Below are 20,552 nucleotides of genomic sequence, written 5' to 3'. Positions count from 1 at the left end.
ATAATAGGGATCGACGTACCTGGATAAAGACACCACAATAATTTTAAAAAATGTGTTTGACTTCAAAGCGGAATAATCCGGTTCTGTTTGCCAGTTCCAGTAAACTTTTTGTTTGCCTTCCTAGCCGTCCGTATGTCCCGCGCATTTCACATTACACGCAGGAAAAAATGCTAAACAGTCATCTCCACGTACAAAAGTAGGGTCGAGCGTCCGCCATTTTTTCAGCGGGCGCTGAAACCTGTCCGAGATTTATGCGAAGTGTGTGTACCTTACTCGGGGAATTGAAAAAAAGGTTGTAACTATTGAGTTATATGGAACATAGAGGTGAAGACTCTAACTCCATCAGGGGTCAAAAAAGCGCCTCAAATTAATGATTACAAAGTGCTTGTGCGTGTGTATGTTTGTTACTCTTTTTCTGGAGGGATTTGGCTGTTTGGAATGGATATAGATTATACATTGGATTAACACATAGGCTACTTTTTATCCTGTAAAAGTCCATGGTTCCCGCGGGATATTTTAAACGTTATAATATATATCCACGCGATCAAAGCGCGGGCATCGTTTAGTGTACAATTAATTATTATAAATCAATCTCTTCTCTTATTACTCGTACAATACGTAAAAGATGTGTGTAATTTTGATAAATATAGCGACATTAATGACAAACAGAGTAAAAGAAGCCCAACTCTTTCGCCTACTTGACGACGAATATATAGCGACTGTTATTCGCCAGTCACTTTTTCTAGCAGTTTGTTCTTGTGGTAAAACTGCAAGGAAAAGTCATTGAAAAAGCCGTGTGACAACTGTATCACACTTAATAACCCCCGACCCAAAAAGAGGGGTGTTATAAGTTTGACGTGTGTATCTGTCTGTGGTATCGTAGCTCCTAAACTAATCAACCGATTTTAATTTAGTTTTTTTTTTTTGTTGGAAAGGTGGCTTGATCGAGAGTATTCTTAGCTATAATCCAGTAAAAAAAGTTATCAGCTCTTTTCTAGTTACTGTAACCTTCACTTGTCGGAGGTATTATAAATTTTTTATTTACGCTTGTAAATAAATACATAATGGTAATATCTTGGACGAATAAATACTCGGTAATATAAGTAAATTTATTAATCACTCTATTCTGTCACCTGACATTAGTATCTAAATTGCACCCGTTCAAAGCCGGGGCGGGTCGCTAGTTACAAATAGGATCCAAAAAATACATAAAAAAATGTTATTTATATATAATTTATATCTAACTAATGGTGAAAACATCGACGTTTAAATTTCAAATTCAAATCTCGTTAGGAAATAATTAAAAAGCGGTTAACCCTCGAAATTGCTTTCGAATTGTATTTGCCGAATATAAGGAAAAAGTCGTATTTAACCATTTAACGTTTTGGATTTTTTGCGTAAAATTTCTGTTTGCATATTCTGACATTTAACAGATTACCTACTTATTTTTCTGCGAGATACTGCTGGAAGCTGGATTCAGTTGCTACCCACTTCCATGTTTTTAACTTTCAAATACCTTCAAGGAAAAAGTGGATAGGTAGGCATTTTCTTAGCAATACCAGCATATCTCAGATTAATTCATCATTGGTTTCCATTGAATCAAAGTCGGCCATCCATCTAATATTATCACACTAATAACACATCACACTTCACACTTATTATAAAGGCGAAAGTTTATGTGTGTGTGTGTGTGTGTGTGTGTGTGTGTGTATGTTTGTTACTCCTTCACGCAAAAACTACTGAACGGATTTGGCTGAAATTTAGAATGGAGATAGATAATATCCTGGATTAGCACATAGGCTACTTTTTATCCCGGAAAATCAAAGAGTTCCCACGGGATTTCGAAAAGCCTAAATCCACGCAGACGAAGTCGCGGGCATCGGCTAGTTGATAATATCGACTCGAGGCAATCGTTGCTTACCCAGCCCAATCTATTGCAATATTCATATATCAAAATAATGTTACTATGCCATGTATTATACCATGATTATTTCGGTTATACATCCTGCAAGATTCATAGAGCATGGCAAAAGCTTGTGTCTAAAGCATGGAATTAGGAAGTACTTACTTCGTAATTATGGTATTCTATGGTCTAAGCATTTTGATTTCATTGATTGTTTGACCAAGGATTAAGGAAGAACCATAATATTATGTGGTCACATAGAATTGAGTCAACATCAATAAGTACTACAAGTGGAAATTAAAAAATTATAACACCCCCGACAAGGCTGAACCGATTTTCTTGGATTATAGCTAAGAACACTCTCGATCAAGTTACCTTTCAAATAAACAAAAACTAAATTAATATCGGTTCATCAGTTTAGGACCTACGATGCCACAGATAGATACACAGATACACACGTCAAACTTATAACACCCCTCTTCTTGGGTCGGGGGTTAAAAAATGTTACACGGTGTCTGTCGTGTTCATTTTGAAAGACGTGCGTAGGGCACCCACCCTAGAGGCCTTGATTATAGTGGCTGCAAAATACCACATAGAAGAGCTCTTTCAAATGTAACTTTGTACTACTAACTGGCCTCTAAGAGAATGAACTTTTATTATAAATTTTATTGTACAAAAATCTTTGTGATCTAAATGTCTTTACCAGTCCAGCACTTTCGATAATAATAGGAGGTTCAATCAGTACAAAAAAAAATTGAGTAGTTTCTCAATTATTGATAGACTAGCTGATACCCGCGACTTCGTTCTCGTGGATATAGGTTTTAAGAATCCCGTGAGAACTCATTGGTTTTCCGGGATAAAAGTAGCCTATTTGTTAATCTAGGGTATAATCTATCTCCATTCTAAATTTTAGCCAAATCAGTTCGGTACTTTTTGCGTGAAAGAGTAACAAACATACATCCATCCATACATACAAACTTTCGCGTTTATAATAAGCATTAGTAGTATTGTTGTTTTAGGTATGGCTGATTTTCAATCACCTAATATAATATTTTGATGAATAAAGAAATTATTTTGACAGATTTCTTACACAAAATCTATGAATAAATAAATAAATAACATGTCCAAATTTTAAATTTATTTCTCAGGTAAATAATCATTAGACAATTGAATATTGGTCCAAGACTTGCACTTAATGAAATATATTTTCAGTTTGAATTTGCGATAACTCAGTCCAATTACATTTTATTTATGAGATACAGCCCGCTGACAGACAGACGGACAGCGGGTCCCGTTGACACTCTACGGGTACAAAATCTTAATAATAGGGATCGACGTACCTGGATAAAGACACCACAATAATTTTAAAAAATGTGTTTGACTTCAAAGCGGAATAATCCGGTTCTGTTTGCCAGTTCCAGTAAACTTTTTGTTTGCCTTCCTAGCCGTCCGTATGTCCCGCGCATTTCACATTACACGCAGGAAAAAATGCTAAACAGTCATCTCCACGTACAAAAGTAGGGTCGAGCGTCCGCCATTTTTTCAGCGGGCGCTGAAACCTGTCCGAGATTTATGCGAAGTGTGTGTACCTTACTCGGGGAATTGAAAAAAAGGTTGTAACTATTGAGTTATATGGAACATAGAGGTGAAGACTCTAACTCCATCAGGGGTCAAAAAAGCGCCTCAAATTAATGATTACAAAGTGCTTGTGCGTGTGTATGTTTGTTACTCTTTTTCTGGAGGGATTTGGCTGTTTGGAATGGATATAGATTATACATTGGATTAACACATAGGCTACTTTTTATCCTGTAAAAGTCCATGGTTCCCGCGGGATATTTTAAACGTTATAATATATATCCACGCGATCAAAGCGCGGGCATCGTTTAGTGTACAATTAATTATTATAAATCAATCTCTTCTCTTATTACTCGTACAATACGTAAAAGATGTGTGTAATTTTGATAAATATAGCGACATTAATGACAAACAGAGTAAAAGAAGCCCAACTCTTTCGCCTACTTGACGACGAATATATAGCGACTGTTATTCGCCAGTCACTTTTTCTAGCAGTTTGTTCTTGTGGTAAAACTGCAAGGAAAAGTCATTGAAAAAGCCGTGTGACAACTGTATCACACTTAATAACCCCCGACCCAAAAAGAGGGGTGTTATAAGTTTGACCTGTGTATCTGTGTATCTGTCTGTGGCATCGAAGCTCCTAAACTAATGAACCGATTTTAATTTAGTTTCTTTTTGTTTGAAAGGTGACTTGATCGAAAGTGTTCTTAGCTATAATCCAAGAAAATCGGTTCAGCCGTTTGAAAGTTATCAGCTCTTTTCTAGTTACTGTAACCTTCACTTGTCGGGGGTGTTATAAATTTTTAATTTACACTTGTTATGTTTGAGCTGCAGATTGAGATCGTTTTGCGGGACATTACCGCCTCTAGCATAATACGTGCGCCACCTCTCCGGTTGTAACATGGACAGAACATGGACGTGGAAAGTTAGACAGAGGTTCATGTGGGAATGTTTTAAATTTATCTGTTTGTAATGTTTTCAGCTCATTTTGTTTGAGTATTTTATTTAAATCCTCTTTTGTTTCAACTGGTTGGTTTGCTACTGTCAGAACATTTCCTTAATTACTAACCCCCGACCCAAAAAGAGGGGTTTTATAAGTTTGACGTGTGTATCTGATTCTGTGTGTCAGTCTGTGGCATCGTAGCTCCTAAACTAATGAACCGATTTTAATTTAGTTTTTTTTTTTTTGTTTAAAAGGTGGCTTGGCTTGATCGAAAGTGTTCTTAGCTATAATCTAAGAAAATTGGTTGAGCCGTTTGAAACTTATCAGCTCTTTTCTAGTTACTGTAACCTTCCCTTGTCGGGGGTGTTATAAATTTTTAATTTAAACTTGTTATTGCTTTTAGACCAGTAATTTTTCATCAAAGTAGGGAAATTGGAATTGAACGGAGTTCTAAATATTGTAATGCACTTCCATGTACGTATTTAGAGTTCCTATTCGACTTTCTAAAATTTTATCGTCTTTTTAAGCTTTTAATTCTCAAGACATCCAGTGTAAAATATTGTTTCTACGATAAAGACATTTAAAATTTACGATAAAGTTTGCTTATTGCGATCTTACTATAACCTAGCTGATCCAACCCAGCTTTACTCGAGTGGAATTTTTGAAAATCGGAGAGAGGGTGGAATTTCCAAAAACTCTAAAACACGTAGTTATTAATTACTTCATTTTTAATTGAAGGCCTAAATACCTGTTAATTTTCATTAAAATATCTTGAATAAGCTCCATATTTTAATCCTCTTGGGGGTGGAGTTTCCAAAAATTGTTATCAACAACAATTTATGGACGAATTTCAGTTTTAAACAAGACAAGATAAGACGGTCTTTGACGCTGAAGTGTTTCGACGCTCGAATTCTACAAACGTTGGTGAGATGTAAAATCTTAAAACCCATGTGGCCTCTATCCACAGGGAGAAGCAGGGAGAAGTTAGTATAAGGCTCTTTCTGCTACGTAATCTTATACGAATGACAAGGACAAAAACTCAGTGGGCGTTAACCAATTTGAGTAACTAACCAATAACAAACGAGCCTATGTTTTCCGTACTACTTATAAAAGACCTATCTTTTCAAAAGGGTTATTTGTGATTGGTTGTCTTTGTCATTTGTATGGAACGACGTAACAGAGACGCCCTATACTAACTTTTCTCCGTGAATAGAGTATAGAAATGAGCACAAACAACTCCCCTGACACGCACTGGCGTAAAAGCCTTTATGAATTCATTTTTACGACATATTTAAAGCGATGAATGTAAGTAGGACGGGCGGCTTTTATAGATAATAGATAGAACATGCCTCGCTGTCGTTCACACCTGTAAACTTCTCAGCACCTACTGGGAATTAGTAATGCTAATGAGTAGTGATAGTATTACTGGTATTACAGAGGTTCTACGAAGCTGTCTAGAGCTAGACAGAGCACTCGTGTGGTACCTATGCGTTAGCCTACGTAATTAGGGACATATAGGTAGGTATTTTGTTGAAAGATTGTCGGTACCACGAGATAGGCGTCGGACTACTCTGTACTAACTACTCTGTACTGTGCTCTACTACTATGTGTGTGCTATGTGTGTGTGTACTCTGTGCTATGTGTGTGTGTGTGTGTGTGTATGTATGTGTGTGTGTGTGTCTGTACTGTGGCTATAGTTTGTAGACTTATAAGGCGGTTCTATATTTTTATCAGGCCAATGCATGCGTCAATATACAGTTGGCACATGGGTAAGGGGAAGTTGTTGAGACGTCATACATGTGAATATGTGTGGAGAGTGGCTGCTAATATTATGGATATGGCACACGAATTGGCTTGTTATTATGTGGAGCAAACTTTAACAATGCATTGATTTCAGTTTCCTAAGCCCTACATTCTGTCATCTGTATTGTATTACTACATTTTTGAGTTTACACTGACGAAACATTTAATGTAGTTCGGTTTCAGTTAAGGTATCGAATTACGTTTGCATTGCCATGTCGTTGAAAAGGATCTTGTTTAACATTTCATAGCCCTTGACCAAGCCCTTGACATACGAATCTTGATATCTGTCAAAGAATTTATACGATTTCTGGAGTAGGTACAAACGGAAATCCAATTAAACAAGCGGCCCAAGGTAGATTATACCTCTCTTGATAGAATTACATTTTTGATCCATTTGACGTGAAGACTATGGGGACATGGAGACTTAGTGCTAAAAAAAAATTACGAGGTCATTTTTTGCGCAAAGGATCAGCCTGGTTGTCTTACGCAGAAATTCTTAGCACCACTCCACGTAGGCATAATTTATACAATAACTAGATAAGGTTAGCTTTAAGTTTTATTGCAAAATCTTGGTGTTCTAAAAATCACACAATTTTCTGCGAACGGAAATCACACACACACACAGAAGGGGACTGCAATCAAAAAAGTATAATTAAAGTGACATCATCCAGTGACAGAGACAGACAGACATATGAATTAGAAAATCTTTTATAAGTGTGTATAGAAAGTCCTACCTATACTAAACAAATCTATTTCAGTATTAGGAAAGGGCCTGATGTAGCTATTAACAATGAATAGGTGGGATTTTCATTCATTTCATTGTGTGACTGTCAAAACAAATATGAGGGTCTTTCACTGCCAAAGCGGGTTTGCGCAGGTATTGTCCGGTTTTTGCCGGTTTTCCGGCTCGCTGAATGCGGGCTTTATTGACTTTTGGGCCTCATTCACACGTTAGCTGTAATAACGCGTATTAGGGCCTTGCGTTGCGTTAACTTGCGTTGCGGCATCGTTGCATCGTATAATTCTGCAACACACAACGTATAGTGGGAATTTACATGGGACGTTCGTTCTTGCGATGCGACGTCGCATAGCAAGTATTGTAGAAGGCCTTTAGTTTGAAGCGAATGTTTTGTTTTATGATTTGATTATACTTATATCACAGAATTTAGAACAAGGACAGAGATAAATGGTCTTACAATAAATGTGTACCACAGAAACATGAATAGGTATAGAAGAGCGTGACATTGTTGCTGCATTGTGTGGGTAAGAACGTCAATCATCATCATCAACCGTCATTTGGAGACCCGTTCCCCTCAGAATGAGAAAGGCCAGGCCATACATACTCTGGCCAAATGTAGATTAGCAGACAACCTTAGAATATTGTGGAGAACCCTCAAGCATGCGAATTTCCTCATGATGTTTTTCTTCAGCGTCCAAGTAATATTTAATTTCTTAACGCATACAACTTCAACAATTTTAGAAGTGCGGTTCTGGACCTTCGACTAGTCTTAACCACTAGGTCATCACCACTCTGTCTTTGGATATCGTAGTGTTAGATTTTCATTTTTCAATTTTCGCCGGCGAAAGACTCGTGCGTTTCATTCCATGCTGTACAAAACGCGCGTTAGAAAAGCGTCCGTGTGAACAGGGGTTTAAAGCTTAGAGAGTGCGCGTTTTCGATTTATCGCTCGTTGGCGATGATAAACTTTGACGGTTTGTGTTGTGACGTCACAGACATGAATTTCGCTGTAATATGGTATAAACTACTAGCCCAGTAATTTGGGCGTCAAAAAGGGGCTTATCTGGAAAGTTTTCAGAATGTTATGCAAATTGGTGGTTTTATAAATTTTGATGTGCTCTTTCCGAATTTTTATTTTGCCACCTCGTACCTTTGCCGCTCGCGCCGCCATCTTGGAAAAATGGCGCCCAAAAACAGTTTTTTCACGATAACTTCTTTCCCATTCATTTTACGACAAAAATTGCTATGTAACAATTAAACTAGATACAATTTCCTACAATTTGTGTAGTCATCTTTTTTTGTAGACTCAATAGTTTCAGTGTACGAGCGCCACAAAACCCACTCCAACACTCGTTTTGGCTAAATAACTCATTTCCACACCACCATATGGTAGAGTGAGTGGCGTGATTTTTTTTATGGTATCTCCAGGAGACGGTAGTCACCTTCAATTTAAGCCATCACTTCGTTCAGAGAATACTAACACTCTTCAGAATTCTGCTCGAGATAAGAGTAAATATACTGCATCGCAGTTTCGATCTCATGTGAATATGGACCTTTTTTTTGGGTTTCAAACCCAAAGAATGCCAACGGGACCTTATTACTAAGTCTCCGCTGTCATCCGTCCGTCCGTCCGTCCGTCTGTTTGTCTGTCAGTGGGCTGTATCTCGTGAACCGTAATAGATAGGGAGTTGAAATTTTCACAAAATGTGTATTTCTATTGCAGTTATAACAACAAATAATAAAAATTTAAAAATGGCTGACATGAAAAAAAAAACAAAAAAGTAATGTTATTTCTTGTTTGATGGTACGGAACCCTTCGTGTGCGAGTTGGGCTTGCACTTGACCCATTTTTTTATTTTTTTAGTTTGTAGTGCGAGGTAAAATTTTTCATGCACGAATTGCGATATTGTGTATTGACTGCGACCACATTATAAACATGCTCGAGACGCCGAAAAATCGGTCAAGTGCGAGTCCAACTCACATAGGAAGGGTTCCGTACAATAATACAAGAAATAATGCTCTTTTTTATTTTTTTTCATGACGGCCATTTTGAAATTTTTATTATTTGTTATTATAACGGCAATAAAAATACACATTCTGTGAAAATTTCAACTTTCTACCTATTACGGTTCATGAGATACAGCACGCTGACAGACAGACGGACAGACGGACAAGCAAACGGATGACAGCGGAGGCTTAGTAATAAGGTCCCATGGGCATCTTTTGGGTTTAAAAGCCAAAAAAAAGGCTCATATGCACGTGAGATCGAAACTGCGATGCAGTATATTTACTCTTATCTCGAGCAGAATTCTGAAGAGTGTTAGTATTCTCTGGTCGAACTGATGGCTTAAATTGAAGGTGACTACCGGCTCCTTGAGATGCCATAAAAAAAAATCACGCCACTCACTCTACCACATGGTGGGGTGGAAATGAGTTATTTAGCCAAAACGAGTGTTGGAGTGGGCTTTGTGGCGCTCGTACGCTGAAACTATTGAGTCTACAAAAAAAACTGACTACACAAATTGTAGGAAATTGTCTCTAGTTTAATTGTTACATTGCTATTTTTATCGTAAAATGAGTGGGAAAGAAGTTATCGTGAAAAAACTGTTTTTGGGCGCCATTTTTCCAAGATGGCGGCGCGAGCGGCAAAGGTACGAGGTGGCAAAATAAAAATTCGGAAAGAGCACATCGAAATCTATAAAACCACCAATTTGCATAACATTCTGAAAACTTTCCATCTCATATTACAGAATTACTGGACTATACTTCACAGTTCATAAATTACGATGGGGTTTAGACATTAGGAAACAAAATTGCTGTGAAAACCACATAGTAAATTGTTTCTTCTGCTTTTAAATAATTTTACTGAAACGATCAGGACCTCTAACTTCAAACTGACACTTGCAAAACAATTTATCATATCAACATAATCTAAAAAAAAATAACTTACCGGCTTTACAAGGATCCATCCCAATATCATTAGAGTCTTTATTTTCAAAATGCGTTGACAGCAGTTCATCTACTGTGTATCTGTGAGGCTCTTCTCTCCCCTCCACAAAGGTTACCTCGGACGCGACACACGCAAAAAGAGTCAGTATAGCGCCGATCGCCACAGCGGACGCACTGCACCACAACGTCATTTTGACAAATGTTTACTTAACACAGCACTATGACATAATTTTAAAACTCGTATACTACCTGAAACAAAAAATATTAAGTTAAGAATTTATTATACTACACTTTTCACCATGACAAAAAATAATATTTATTCGTAAATACAAGTAAATAAGTATCTCTGAACCTAATAACGCCAGTGACGTATTCATAAAATATTTTAGGAAGTAATTCCATCAAGCGGAATAAGTAGGACATCATTACCATAAAAATAAGCGAGATCTTGGAATTTATTTAGATTTATTTCGCGAATGGAGTAATGAACAGGAAAATATACCGAAAAGCGTAAATAGGGAGCGTAATAATATAAATTAGCATATTACTTTCGTATCGTCATAAAATTAAACAGTGGATGATACCTGCAACTTTGTCCACGTGATTTGAACTCTTTGATTCTCAGGGATAAAAGAAGCCTTAGATGTCTAACTCTGGGATATAACCTACTAGCTGACGCCCGCGACTTCGTCTGCGTGGATTTAGGTTTTTCGAAATCCCGTGGGAACTCTTTGGTTTTCCGGGATAAAAAGTAGCCTATGTGCTAATCCAGGATATTATCTATCTCCATTCCGAATTTCAGCCAAATCCGTCCAGTGGTTTTTGCGTGAAGGAGTAACAAACATACACACACACACACACACACACACACACACACATACAAACTTTCGCCTTTATAATATTAGTGTGATCTATGAACTAAATGTCAAAATTGGTTTGTAAGATGGGCCATGAAAAATAACAACAGATAGACACACTTTCGTATTTATAATTGATAGATATTAGTTTGGATTAATATGAATCTTATAACTTCATAAGATACTTATAAATATTTTACTAGCCCGCGACTTCGTCCGCGTGGACTACGTATATTTCAAACCCCTATTTTACCTCCTTAGCGGTTGAATTTTCAGAAATTCTTTCTTAGTGGATGTCTCTACTCTAGTATAACTACATAACATGCATGCCTTTCAGGCCGATCCGTCCCGTAGTTTGAGCTGTGCGTTTTTTTTTTTTTTTTTTTTTTTTGACGCTGGGGAATGCATTTACGCATCCCCCCCGGAGGGAGGGTATGTGGGACTCGCCGGCCGAGAGGCAACCGGAATACCCACTAAACCCCAGCGGCGCTACTGCGCGTCGCCTGGCGACTGGGTCACGGGAACGGCCGAAGCAAACAACCGCGACCCAGCCAGCGACGTCTGCCAAGGCAGACCCTCCACCGGGGACCTGCTCGGTCCCCATCGACGCACCTCCGGGACGCACCAACGAAGTGCGTCCCCCGACCTTGGGACGCGCACGTCGCCCGCGTCCCATCCTCCGCTTCATCCACTGTGCCCTCTGCTAGTCAGAGGGACACGCGGAGAAACCTCCCCCCCTGCCAGGTCATTAGCCATAGCTGTGCGTTGATAGATCAGTCAGTTAGTCAGTCACGTCTTCCTTTTATGCCATATTATATTTCCTACTTAGCTCTTAATCTCACCTTTATGCGTAACTAGATAATGCCCACGACTTCGTCCGCGTGGATTTAGGTTTTTCAAAATCCCGTGGAAAATCTTTGATTTTTCGGGATAAAAAGTAACCTATGTGTTAATCCAGGGTATAGTCTGTCTTCATTCTACAGCCAAATCCGTTCAGTAGTTTTTGCGTGAAAGACTAACAAATATACATACACATACATACATACATACACATACATACATACATACACACAAACTTTCGCCTTTAGTGTGATGTGATTAGCCTGTGATAGTGTGATTAGCCCACGACTTCGTCCGTGTGATATATCTTATAGCCAATGCCCTATATAACAGCCAATAACAAAGGCATACTGTAATTACGAGATTTATCAGTAAGAGATTTTTTGAAATCAGATGAGTAGTTTCGAAGATTACCTACATTCTACATCCAAACTTACCTCTTTCTAATATTAAAGCAGGTATTTCGTAACGGTTAACGATTGTTTCATAAAGTACAAACTTTCAGAATTCAGTGCCCGTGAAAGTTTGGGAGAAACTTTTCAGAATAGTTTAGTTTTGTTACGAAGTTTTGGCTTTGCTGCGCTGACTAATTTTGCACAATATTGGTACGAGTAGGTATACCTAAATCTACTAAACTGCGTTTGGTGCTAGAATAACTGCACTTGTTTTGTTCTACAAAACTTAAATATCTTCATAGAAAATAACTCAGTATGATTTACAATGACGCTGATTCTGATAACAACAAAATTTTTGAGTATTTTGCGTCTTTTTCTTACCAGAAAGTAGGTATAAAGAAGAGCACCTGTGATCTCGGTATATTAAACTGTACATAGTCAATATTATAGTACAGTATTGCATATTATTGTAAATTGAACACTTGAAAAGAGCAACCGCCGAGTTTCTTGCTGGTTCTTCTCGGTAGGAACGGCATTCCGAACCAGTGGTAGATTATTTTGACGATTCAAAAGCACTTGTAAAGATTTAATTGAATAAAAATATTTTGAAAATTTGAATACGGATAGGTATTGCTATCCCTTTCATAATATATTCTAACGCCTGCAGAAAAAAATAGTATTAGATTTAGACCTGTCTGTTTGTTTAATTTAGACATTGTGCCTACCTGCAACATACCTACTTATCCATAACGTTTACCTAAAAAAGTTCTAAAACCATCAATCAATAACTTAAGATCCTCTTTGACGCTATGATCGTCTATTATGGAAAACGTAAACTTGCAAACTTTTCTCTGAACTTCGGTTCTAAAGTCCAAAGTTTTGGTCAAAATAATTTGTCTTGTCGAATTGTTGCTAACGAGTTTGTCGACTATCGAGCTGCGCATATTGCAGTGTAATCTGTTACTACTCGGTCAAGCTGAGTTTGCACCTCGCGTCGTAATCGACAAGCGTCAATTGCGACAATCGTAAGCGTCACGGTGACGTCATCGTCACACTGACGGTTAGGTACGGTATGCGAACCGTACTGACGCGACAAGACGACCCGGGGAGGTGAGCGAGGAAGTAGGAGAGGCGCCGCATTCCAGCGAGGTGCAAACTTAGCTTGACCGAATTATACTTATCTTATTTCAAGGACAATGCATTTCTTGAGGTTTTGCAAAGATATTATAAAGCTCCAAGAAGGCAAAGCTCATACACGCGTAATTTCAAAAGTAAAGCAATTCATTTGCTAGCTTATGTATCTGTGTGGCACGCATTGCACGTAGCGGCAAAGACTTTAAAAATCTGGCGCTGTGATAACAGACCTTTGTGCAAAACAACACCTGCGATACCTATTCACCTATTCCATGATTCACAGTATATTTTTTGACTTTCTTAATGAAGACTAATATTATTTCCATAAAAAATCGTAAGTTTTTAATCGTAGGTAAGTTGTATTTCAACAAATAAAGTACCTACCTATCTAGTGGTAAGTGGTCATAACGTTCAAAAAGTGTACAATTGTACTCACTTTGAATGAAATATTTGACTTTGACTTTGACTAAGTAGGTATACATACTAGACTTATAGAGTAAGGAAAAAGAAGACGAAAAGATAAAACTTTGAGAGAACCTATCCAAGTGGGCGTGAAGAACTTAAGATTTAAGTACAAAAAAAAAAACTTTTGATGGTTGGTTAAGAAAAAGTGCGTTAATCATCTCCGTAGTAGGAAAAACCACCCGTTTGCTGCGTAGTGAACTTTTAGAGATAACGTGCGGCGGTCAGGGTTAAGATAACGTCTTTTGGATGAAGAATTTTTTGTCCGTCGACTGAACTGAAGTGATAAGATGTGGACTTCGGAGGCTTAGTGAATTTTGCACTTTCACCAGCCCTAGGAAAAGGCTACACGTTCAATATTTATCACGATCCGTGGAATGACAATCCGGAATTTGTAAATCTAAAAATGCTGTGATCCATTCATTTCGTGCTCAAAAACGGGGTTATCTGGAAAGTTTTCCGGGAAAACTTTCCATCTAAAACTTCCAAATGACTGGACTATATTGCGATCCGTCAATACTATAATCTACCTGCCAGTAAATATCACAATATTTATTGAACGTGTAGCCTTCGCTGTCATTTTTTTAGTTATATCCAGAAAAGTGGTAGGCATTTGAGCTTTCGGCTTAAAATGAAAATACGGACTTCAGGATTTTTAGAAATTCCATCTCCTCACCGATTAAAAAAATTATAGGATCAGAGCTACAGAGTCAGCAAGTTGTGTATAATTGGAATAGAAATACAATTATTGCATGCGCATGAAATTGCGAGCATCAACAAGTACCTATACCTATGCAATTTTAAGTCTCCACCAATTTATTTCATAACTATATAGAGGATCCCGCGACTTCTTCCGTGGATTTAGGTTTTTAAGGATCCCGTGGGAACTGATTTTCCGGGATAAAAAATTGCCTATGTATTACAATTATAGGGACGCAAGCTACCTCGGTACCCATACAAATCGGTTAAGCGGATGGGTCTTTAGGAATCTCGTGGGAACTCTTTGATTTTTCGGAATAAAAAGTTGCCTATGTCCATCCCCGGGATATAAGCTAACTCTGTACCAAATTTCGTCAGAATCGGTTAAACTGTTGGGCCGTGAAAAGGTAGCAGACAGACAGACAGACACACTTTCACATTTATAATATTAAGTATGGATGGATATGGATTTAATATTTAAACTATCGTGAGTGGTTTCCATTTTAAGTATAGATTGTTACGGCTATACTCACGTAATTAGGAGATGTAAGCCCGATTTCGAACCCATCCGGGGTCCTTTTTCATAGGGACTCGGCTCGCTGCAAAAGGACCCCAGATGGGTTCGAAACTAGTCAGGCTAACATCAACCAAATACGTGAGTATAGCCGTTACATTCTATATTTCATACTTACATTTAATAATATCAGAATTAGTTTAGCGGTGTCAATAAACTAAATCAATTCCAGTGAATATTATCAGTCTACTCGGAAATGAGGAATTCACAGATAATAATTATATTATATGCGAGCCATTATAGCCCACTCTCTGTTTATTATTTACCCAATTAAGTATTCATTTATATTGCTTATTAATATATGTATTATGCACATCTAAAATCTATAATATTAACCTAACAGTATTATGCTACTAAGTAGGACTTAATATGACTGTCTCAAGATAAAGAATAGAATAGAATAGAATGGATTTTTATTCAAATAAACTTTTACAAGTGCTTTTCAATCGTCAAATAATTTACCACTGGTTCGGAATACCGTTAATAATAATATAATAATAGATAAAGTAATCGGATAGGTAGAATAACAAACCAATTTTAATATTTTGTTCTTTTTTAGTGGATTTTTCAAAACTTTTCTATCATAATATACAATACAGTATACATTTTGTCCTTACAAGTTTACGAACACAACAAAAAAAATTGCTTTCATATTACATACGGCGATTGATTTTTAACCGAATTCAAAAATGAGGATAGATTTTATTTATATGAATGTCTACTATTTGTTTATATGTATAAATGCACTTACTAAGTACTAGGTCGGTAGATAAAGGTTTTTAAATAAGTTTTTGATGTTCTGGAATAAAAAGGAAGCTATCACACTTCACACTAATATTATAAAGCCGAAAGTTTGTATGTGTGTGTGTGTGTGTGTATTTTTGTTACTACTGAATGGATACTGAACTACTGAATGGATTTTTCTGTTTGGAATGGAGATAGATAATATCCTGGATTAGCACATAGGCTTCTTTTTATCCCGGAAAATCAAAGAGTTCCTACGGGATTCTAAAAAACCGAAATCCACGCGGGCGAAGCCGCGGGAATCTTCTAGTTTATTTATATTTTAAAAAGTTTAATAAAATAATAGGTTAGATATAATTATTATTAAACCTATTTTTAATAATTTTTTTCATTTTGAAATTGCAAGCAAAACAATAAACCGTATTCTAAGTACTATCAACCTTTGTAGCTACTAATCAGCTATGTTCTTTGACCTTTTATGCAACATGAAACTGTTCAACCCTTTTGCATCTTCACAGTATGATAATAAAGTTCAAGTTTGTGCGGAGAGCTTTGGTGGTTATTACGTTTTGTAGCGAGGCATACAGAGGCCCGGGCACTATTATCAGTAAGCGATAAACTATACGTTATTGTAACGGAGTGCCTTTCTTTGTGTTCTGTGCCAGGTTAAATAGATCGAATATGAGAGGAAACCAAACTATTATCTGATAATGGAAACCTATTTTTGGAGTTCATTTTATTGTAACACTAGCTTGTGCCTGTGACTTCGTCCGCGTGGACTACACCAAACCACTATTTTACCCCCTTAGGGATGGAGCCTACCTATTTTTGGTACAATATCTATAAAAACAGTTGATAATATTTATTTATAACTAGCTTTTTCTCGTGATTTCATCCGTGGCGTGGGTTTTAAAAAAACCTGTTGGAATTTCTGAGAATCCTATTTTAGGTGTTAACGCTATAAAGTGAACCTCAGCCTACATAAAAAATCGGTCAAGTGCCAATCAGACTCACACACGAAGGGTTCCGTACAAGAAGTAACACAATTTTTTTTTTCATGTTGGCCATTTTGATTTTTTTAATATGTTGTTATAGCGACAGCAGAAATACAATATATTTAGTGAAAATTTCAATTTTATAACTAACTAGCTATTACCCGCGGCTTCGCTCGCGTGACTCAAGGATTTAATAATAACTGAGGTTTGTTACAATATTTTTTGGTGCAATACCTAAGTTATTTTATCATGTGTTTTAGCATGCTATCCTGCGGGAACTATAGTAACTATATTTTGTTTTTTGAAAGGAATGGGAACTGTGTGTTTTTTTCGGAAAAAAGTTGCCTACACTTCAAGGTCTTCAACTATGTTTATGCAAAAATTAAAAATTTGAAAATTTCAATTTTATAGCTAATTAATTACAGTTCATAAGATACAGCCCGCTGACAGACAGACAGATGGATGGACAGACGGGCTGACAGCGGAGGTATTAGTAAAAGGGCTAAAATTAGGATTTCGTACCAGAAGGAATGTCTGTAGGCATCCCTTCCGGTACGAAATCCTAAAAATCTCAAGATTCTCGTTTGAGCTGTAGGTATTGTAGGTAGTAGGTATATATAGTAAACTATGACAGTACACGACAGATCGAGATGACAGTCGGGGTATGAGGCGGGGGGACGCCCCGCACACCCGCCCGCACGTCACCCGTTCTATCCCGCACCGGCTTAGCGCGGAGCGTTCCCACCCCGGCTTAGCGCGGAGCGTTCCCACCCCGATTGCCATCTCGACCTGTCGCGTTATATGAGTATGTTGATAGTTTAGTTTAGTCAGTCACTTTTCCTTTTATATTTTTCATAAATTTTTACATGTCTTATTGCTTTCTAAGAGCTCTCTGAACTTTTGGGAAAAGTTAGGAAGGTAAAGAATAGTTTATTAGTTATGAAAGGTTGCCTGATTCAATAGGAGTAAATCATGTCGACTCCTTGGGAGGCTAAGGAAAATTGTGATATTGTTGACACTAGATTAGTTAGTAGCTACTTACATTCCGTTTACTTACTACGGTTTGGCTGGGAAAATTTAAACTTAGACAAAAATAATTGTACTTAGGTATTCAGTGAAATATTTTATTGGACGAAGCGATTATTGACAATAGTAAGAGACATAGAGTCACAAGTGTAAATTGAAAATTTATAACACCCCCGACAAGTGAAGGTTACAGTAACTAAAAAAGAGCTGATAACTTTCAAACGGCTGAACCGATTTTCTTGGGTTATAGCTAAGAACACTCTCGATCAAGCCACCTTTCAAACAAAAAAAAAAAAAACTAAACTAAAATCGGTTCATTCGTTTATGAGCTACGATGCCACAGACACACAGATACACACGTCAAACTTATGACACCCCTCTTTTTGGGTCGGAGGTTAAAAAGAGACAGAGGGATACAGAGTTTTATTTAAAAATTTTGTCTATCTGGGAAAACCTAACGCTGAATTTATTAAATGGATTTGAATGCAAATTGGCATGGATAAAATATATTTAATTAACATAACAGATTTAGGTTTATGAAAAAGCCGTGGGAACTTGATTTTCCGGATTTTTGAAAGTAGCCTTTGCACTTCCCCGGGAAACTAACTCTGTACACCATAATCGGCATCCTGTTGGGTGCGAAAAGATAGACAGACAGACAGACACATTTTCGCATTTATAATATTAAGTATGGATATCTCTTCGTGAGGAGAGTTTCGCGTTTATGGCCTTACTAATAACTTAATATGTAACTATAATAACTTGGGGTGAATGACTGATAGACGACTGTTTCATTTAAGCTTGAAATTTCAAATTCAATTTATTGTTGCATCGGTCAACCACGGTTTAAAGGGTTTAAACTGAAAACTATGAAAGCTGAAACTTGTCTGAAACATAGTAACACAATGCAATTTAAATCTGATGAAATGGATTCTCGGTTTGAATGTTATTTAACCCCCGACCCAAAAAGAGGGGTGTTATAAGTTTGACGTGTGTATCTGTGTATCTGTCTGTGGCATCGTAGCTTTTAAACGAATTAACTGATTGTAATTTAGTTTTTAGTGTATTTCTATTGCCGCTATAACAACAAATAATAAAAATTTCGAAATGGCTGCCAACAAAATTAACAAAATTAAACAGTGTTATTCCTTGTGGACGGTACGGAACCTTCGTGTGCGAGTCCGACTCACGCTTGGCCGGTTTTTTTATCTTAATCAAATAACTAACAATTTGGCACTATCATTAAAAAAGAATGTACCTACATAAGTAAAGTAACACAATAATTATTATTATTATCAGGTAGGTAGCTACATCTATTTTAAGACTGCCCTAAAAATATTTATGGTAAGTACTTTTAAAAGTTGAGATGTGATGTTTGTCTATGTGTCTGTCGGTCGTGTTAGTACATCCGTGTCCCAATAAAGCTGTGCATAAATGAGTTGAACTATCCTTTGAACTCCATTGAAATCTCATAATAGAGCACAATAAACCTATGGAGCTAGTCAAAAGTCTATTGATACTGTAGCTATTATGTCAACTTTATAGGGCTCATGTAAGGGTCAGCGCATACAGACGGAGGCGAAATGGAGTAGAGCCGTCTTTTTGATATCAATTTAATCTCTCTTTCTCTCTCTTTCTGCATCGTATTCCCCATTGCTGAGAGTTACTTAAGAGCTCAGAGTCAAAGTAAATGTGTATTAATTAGAGTTGTTATCAAGAAAAATGCCGCAGCGTCTCAGCTCCACTCCTTAAGGTGCCCACGCATTCGAACTGAACTGCAGCGCAACTGCGCGTCGCGGCAGCGCCCCGCACGATATTCTCTCCAGCCGCGACGCGCGTACGTCACTGCCGCGACGCGCAGTTCCGCTGCAGTTCAATTCGAGTGCGTGGGCACCTTTACTCTGTCGATGTGCGTTACGCCTAAGAACTTAATTTGTTTAAGTCTGTAGTTATGTTACTAATGTAAAGTTTAGGGTGCTGTGGCCTAGATAACACAATACATATAAAAATATGGCTGTGAGTTTAGAAAATGTGCTAGCGACATTTAAAAAAATTTGTAGGTACGAGTAGGTATGACTGGGAATCGAATTTGGAACCTTTTCTTTGCAAGGGTTTATTGTACTGTCTATAGTGTTACTAAAATAGGTAGATAAATAGTAAGTATTTACCTTTTATTTATGAAAAAGTTAAAATTATTATAAATCCCTAGGTAGGTAAGTACTTATAGAAGGTACTTATCTATTATAAATGCGAAAGTGTGTTTGTTTGTTGGTTAGTTCGCAACGAAGCAACCGATCGACGTGATTTACTACAGATAACTATAGTTAAAGCCTTGTAAAGTGACATACACTTACTTTTATCCCGGAAAAGAGTTCCCAACTTTTAAAACCCAACGTAAACTACCTACTTTCTATTTCTAACCGACTTCCAAAACGGAGGAGCTAAGGATTTCCGTGTGTATTTTTTTACTAAGAAAACTAGGTAGTTACTCTTTAGTTTTCTATGTCTTAAATTCCTAGCATGCATGAATAAGGTTGTCAGTTGTCACTTACAAATTCAAATTCAGAACCACTAAATAACATGTATTGTTCAATAAGCGTATATTATAACACTGTCACTGTACAATGAGCGTATATTAGCACTGTCACTGTAACTCGCGTCGGAGAGGTACACGCACAAATGACAGCCACTCGTCACGGCCTCTTGATGACAACTGATACCCTCGTGTCACACTCGGGAGCATCCTGGTACTGCTGACAGAAAAATATTAGCCATGTTAACCATGACCAATATCCCCCTTTTCCCCTCCAACTAAGCGTAAAGCTACGAATTGTCGTAGCAGAGTGAACCAGAGTGAGGGAACTCTCGGTTTGTTTTTGAATCGACTATAATTATGTCAAATATTAGGGTAGGG

The 20,552-nt window shown here is 37.4% G+C and overlaps 1 protein-coding gene across 4 annotated transcripts in view; it reads right to left on the bottom strand.

Annotated features, from left to right (window-relative positions):
• The window catches only part of LOC123867726 (tolloid-like protein 1), a 116,107-nt gene that overhangs the window by 56,162 nt on the left and 39,393 nt on the right, over positions 1–20,552 (bottom strand). For 2 of the 4 annotated variants that reach the window (XM_045909901.1, XM_045909904.1), the window contains exons 1-2: positions 20,191–20,338; positions 9,914–10,161 (exon numbers count right to left, since the gene is read on the bottom strand). In XM_045909901.1, the coding sequence (XP_045765857.1) occupies positions 9,914–10,103 (190 nt within the window). In that variant the 5' untranslated portion in view covers positions 10,104–10,161; positions 20,191–20,338. Of the gene's footprint in view, positions 1–9,913; positions 10,162–20,190; positions 20,339–20,552 lie in introns of those variants that run through there. The other 2 variants (XM_045909902.1, XM_045909903.1) reach the window with 2 other exon arrangements.

Source organism: Maniola jurtina, chromosome 8 (assembly GCF_905333055.1).
Source record: "Maniola jurtina chromosome 8, ilManJurt1.1, whole genome shotgun sequence".
Taxonomy (NCBI): Eukaryota; Metazoa; Arthropoda; class Insecta; order Lepidoptera; family Nymphalidae; genus Maniola; species Maniola jurtina.
Note: the sequence above shows the minus strand (reverse complement) of the source record. Positions and strands in the feature narration are given on the sequence as shown.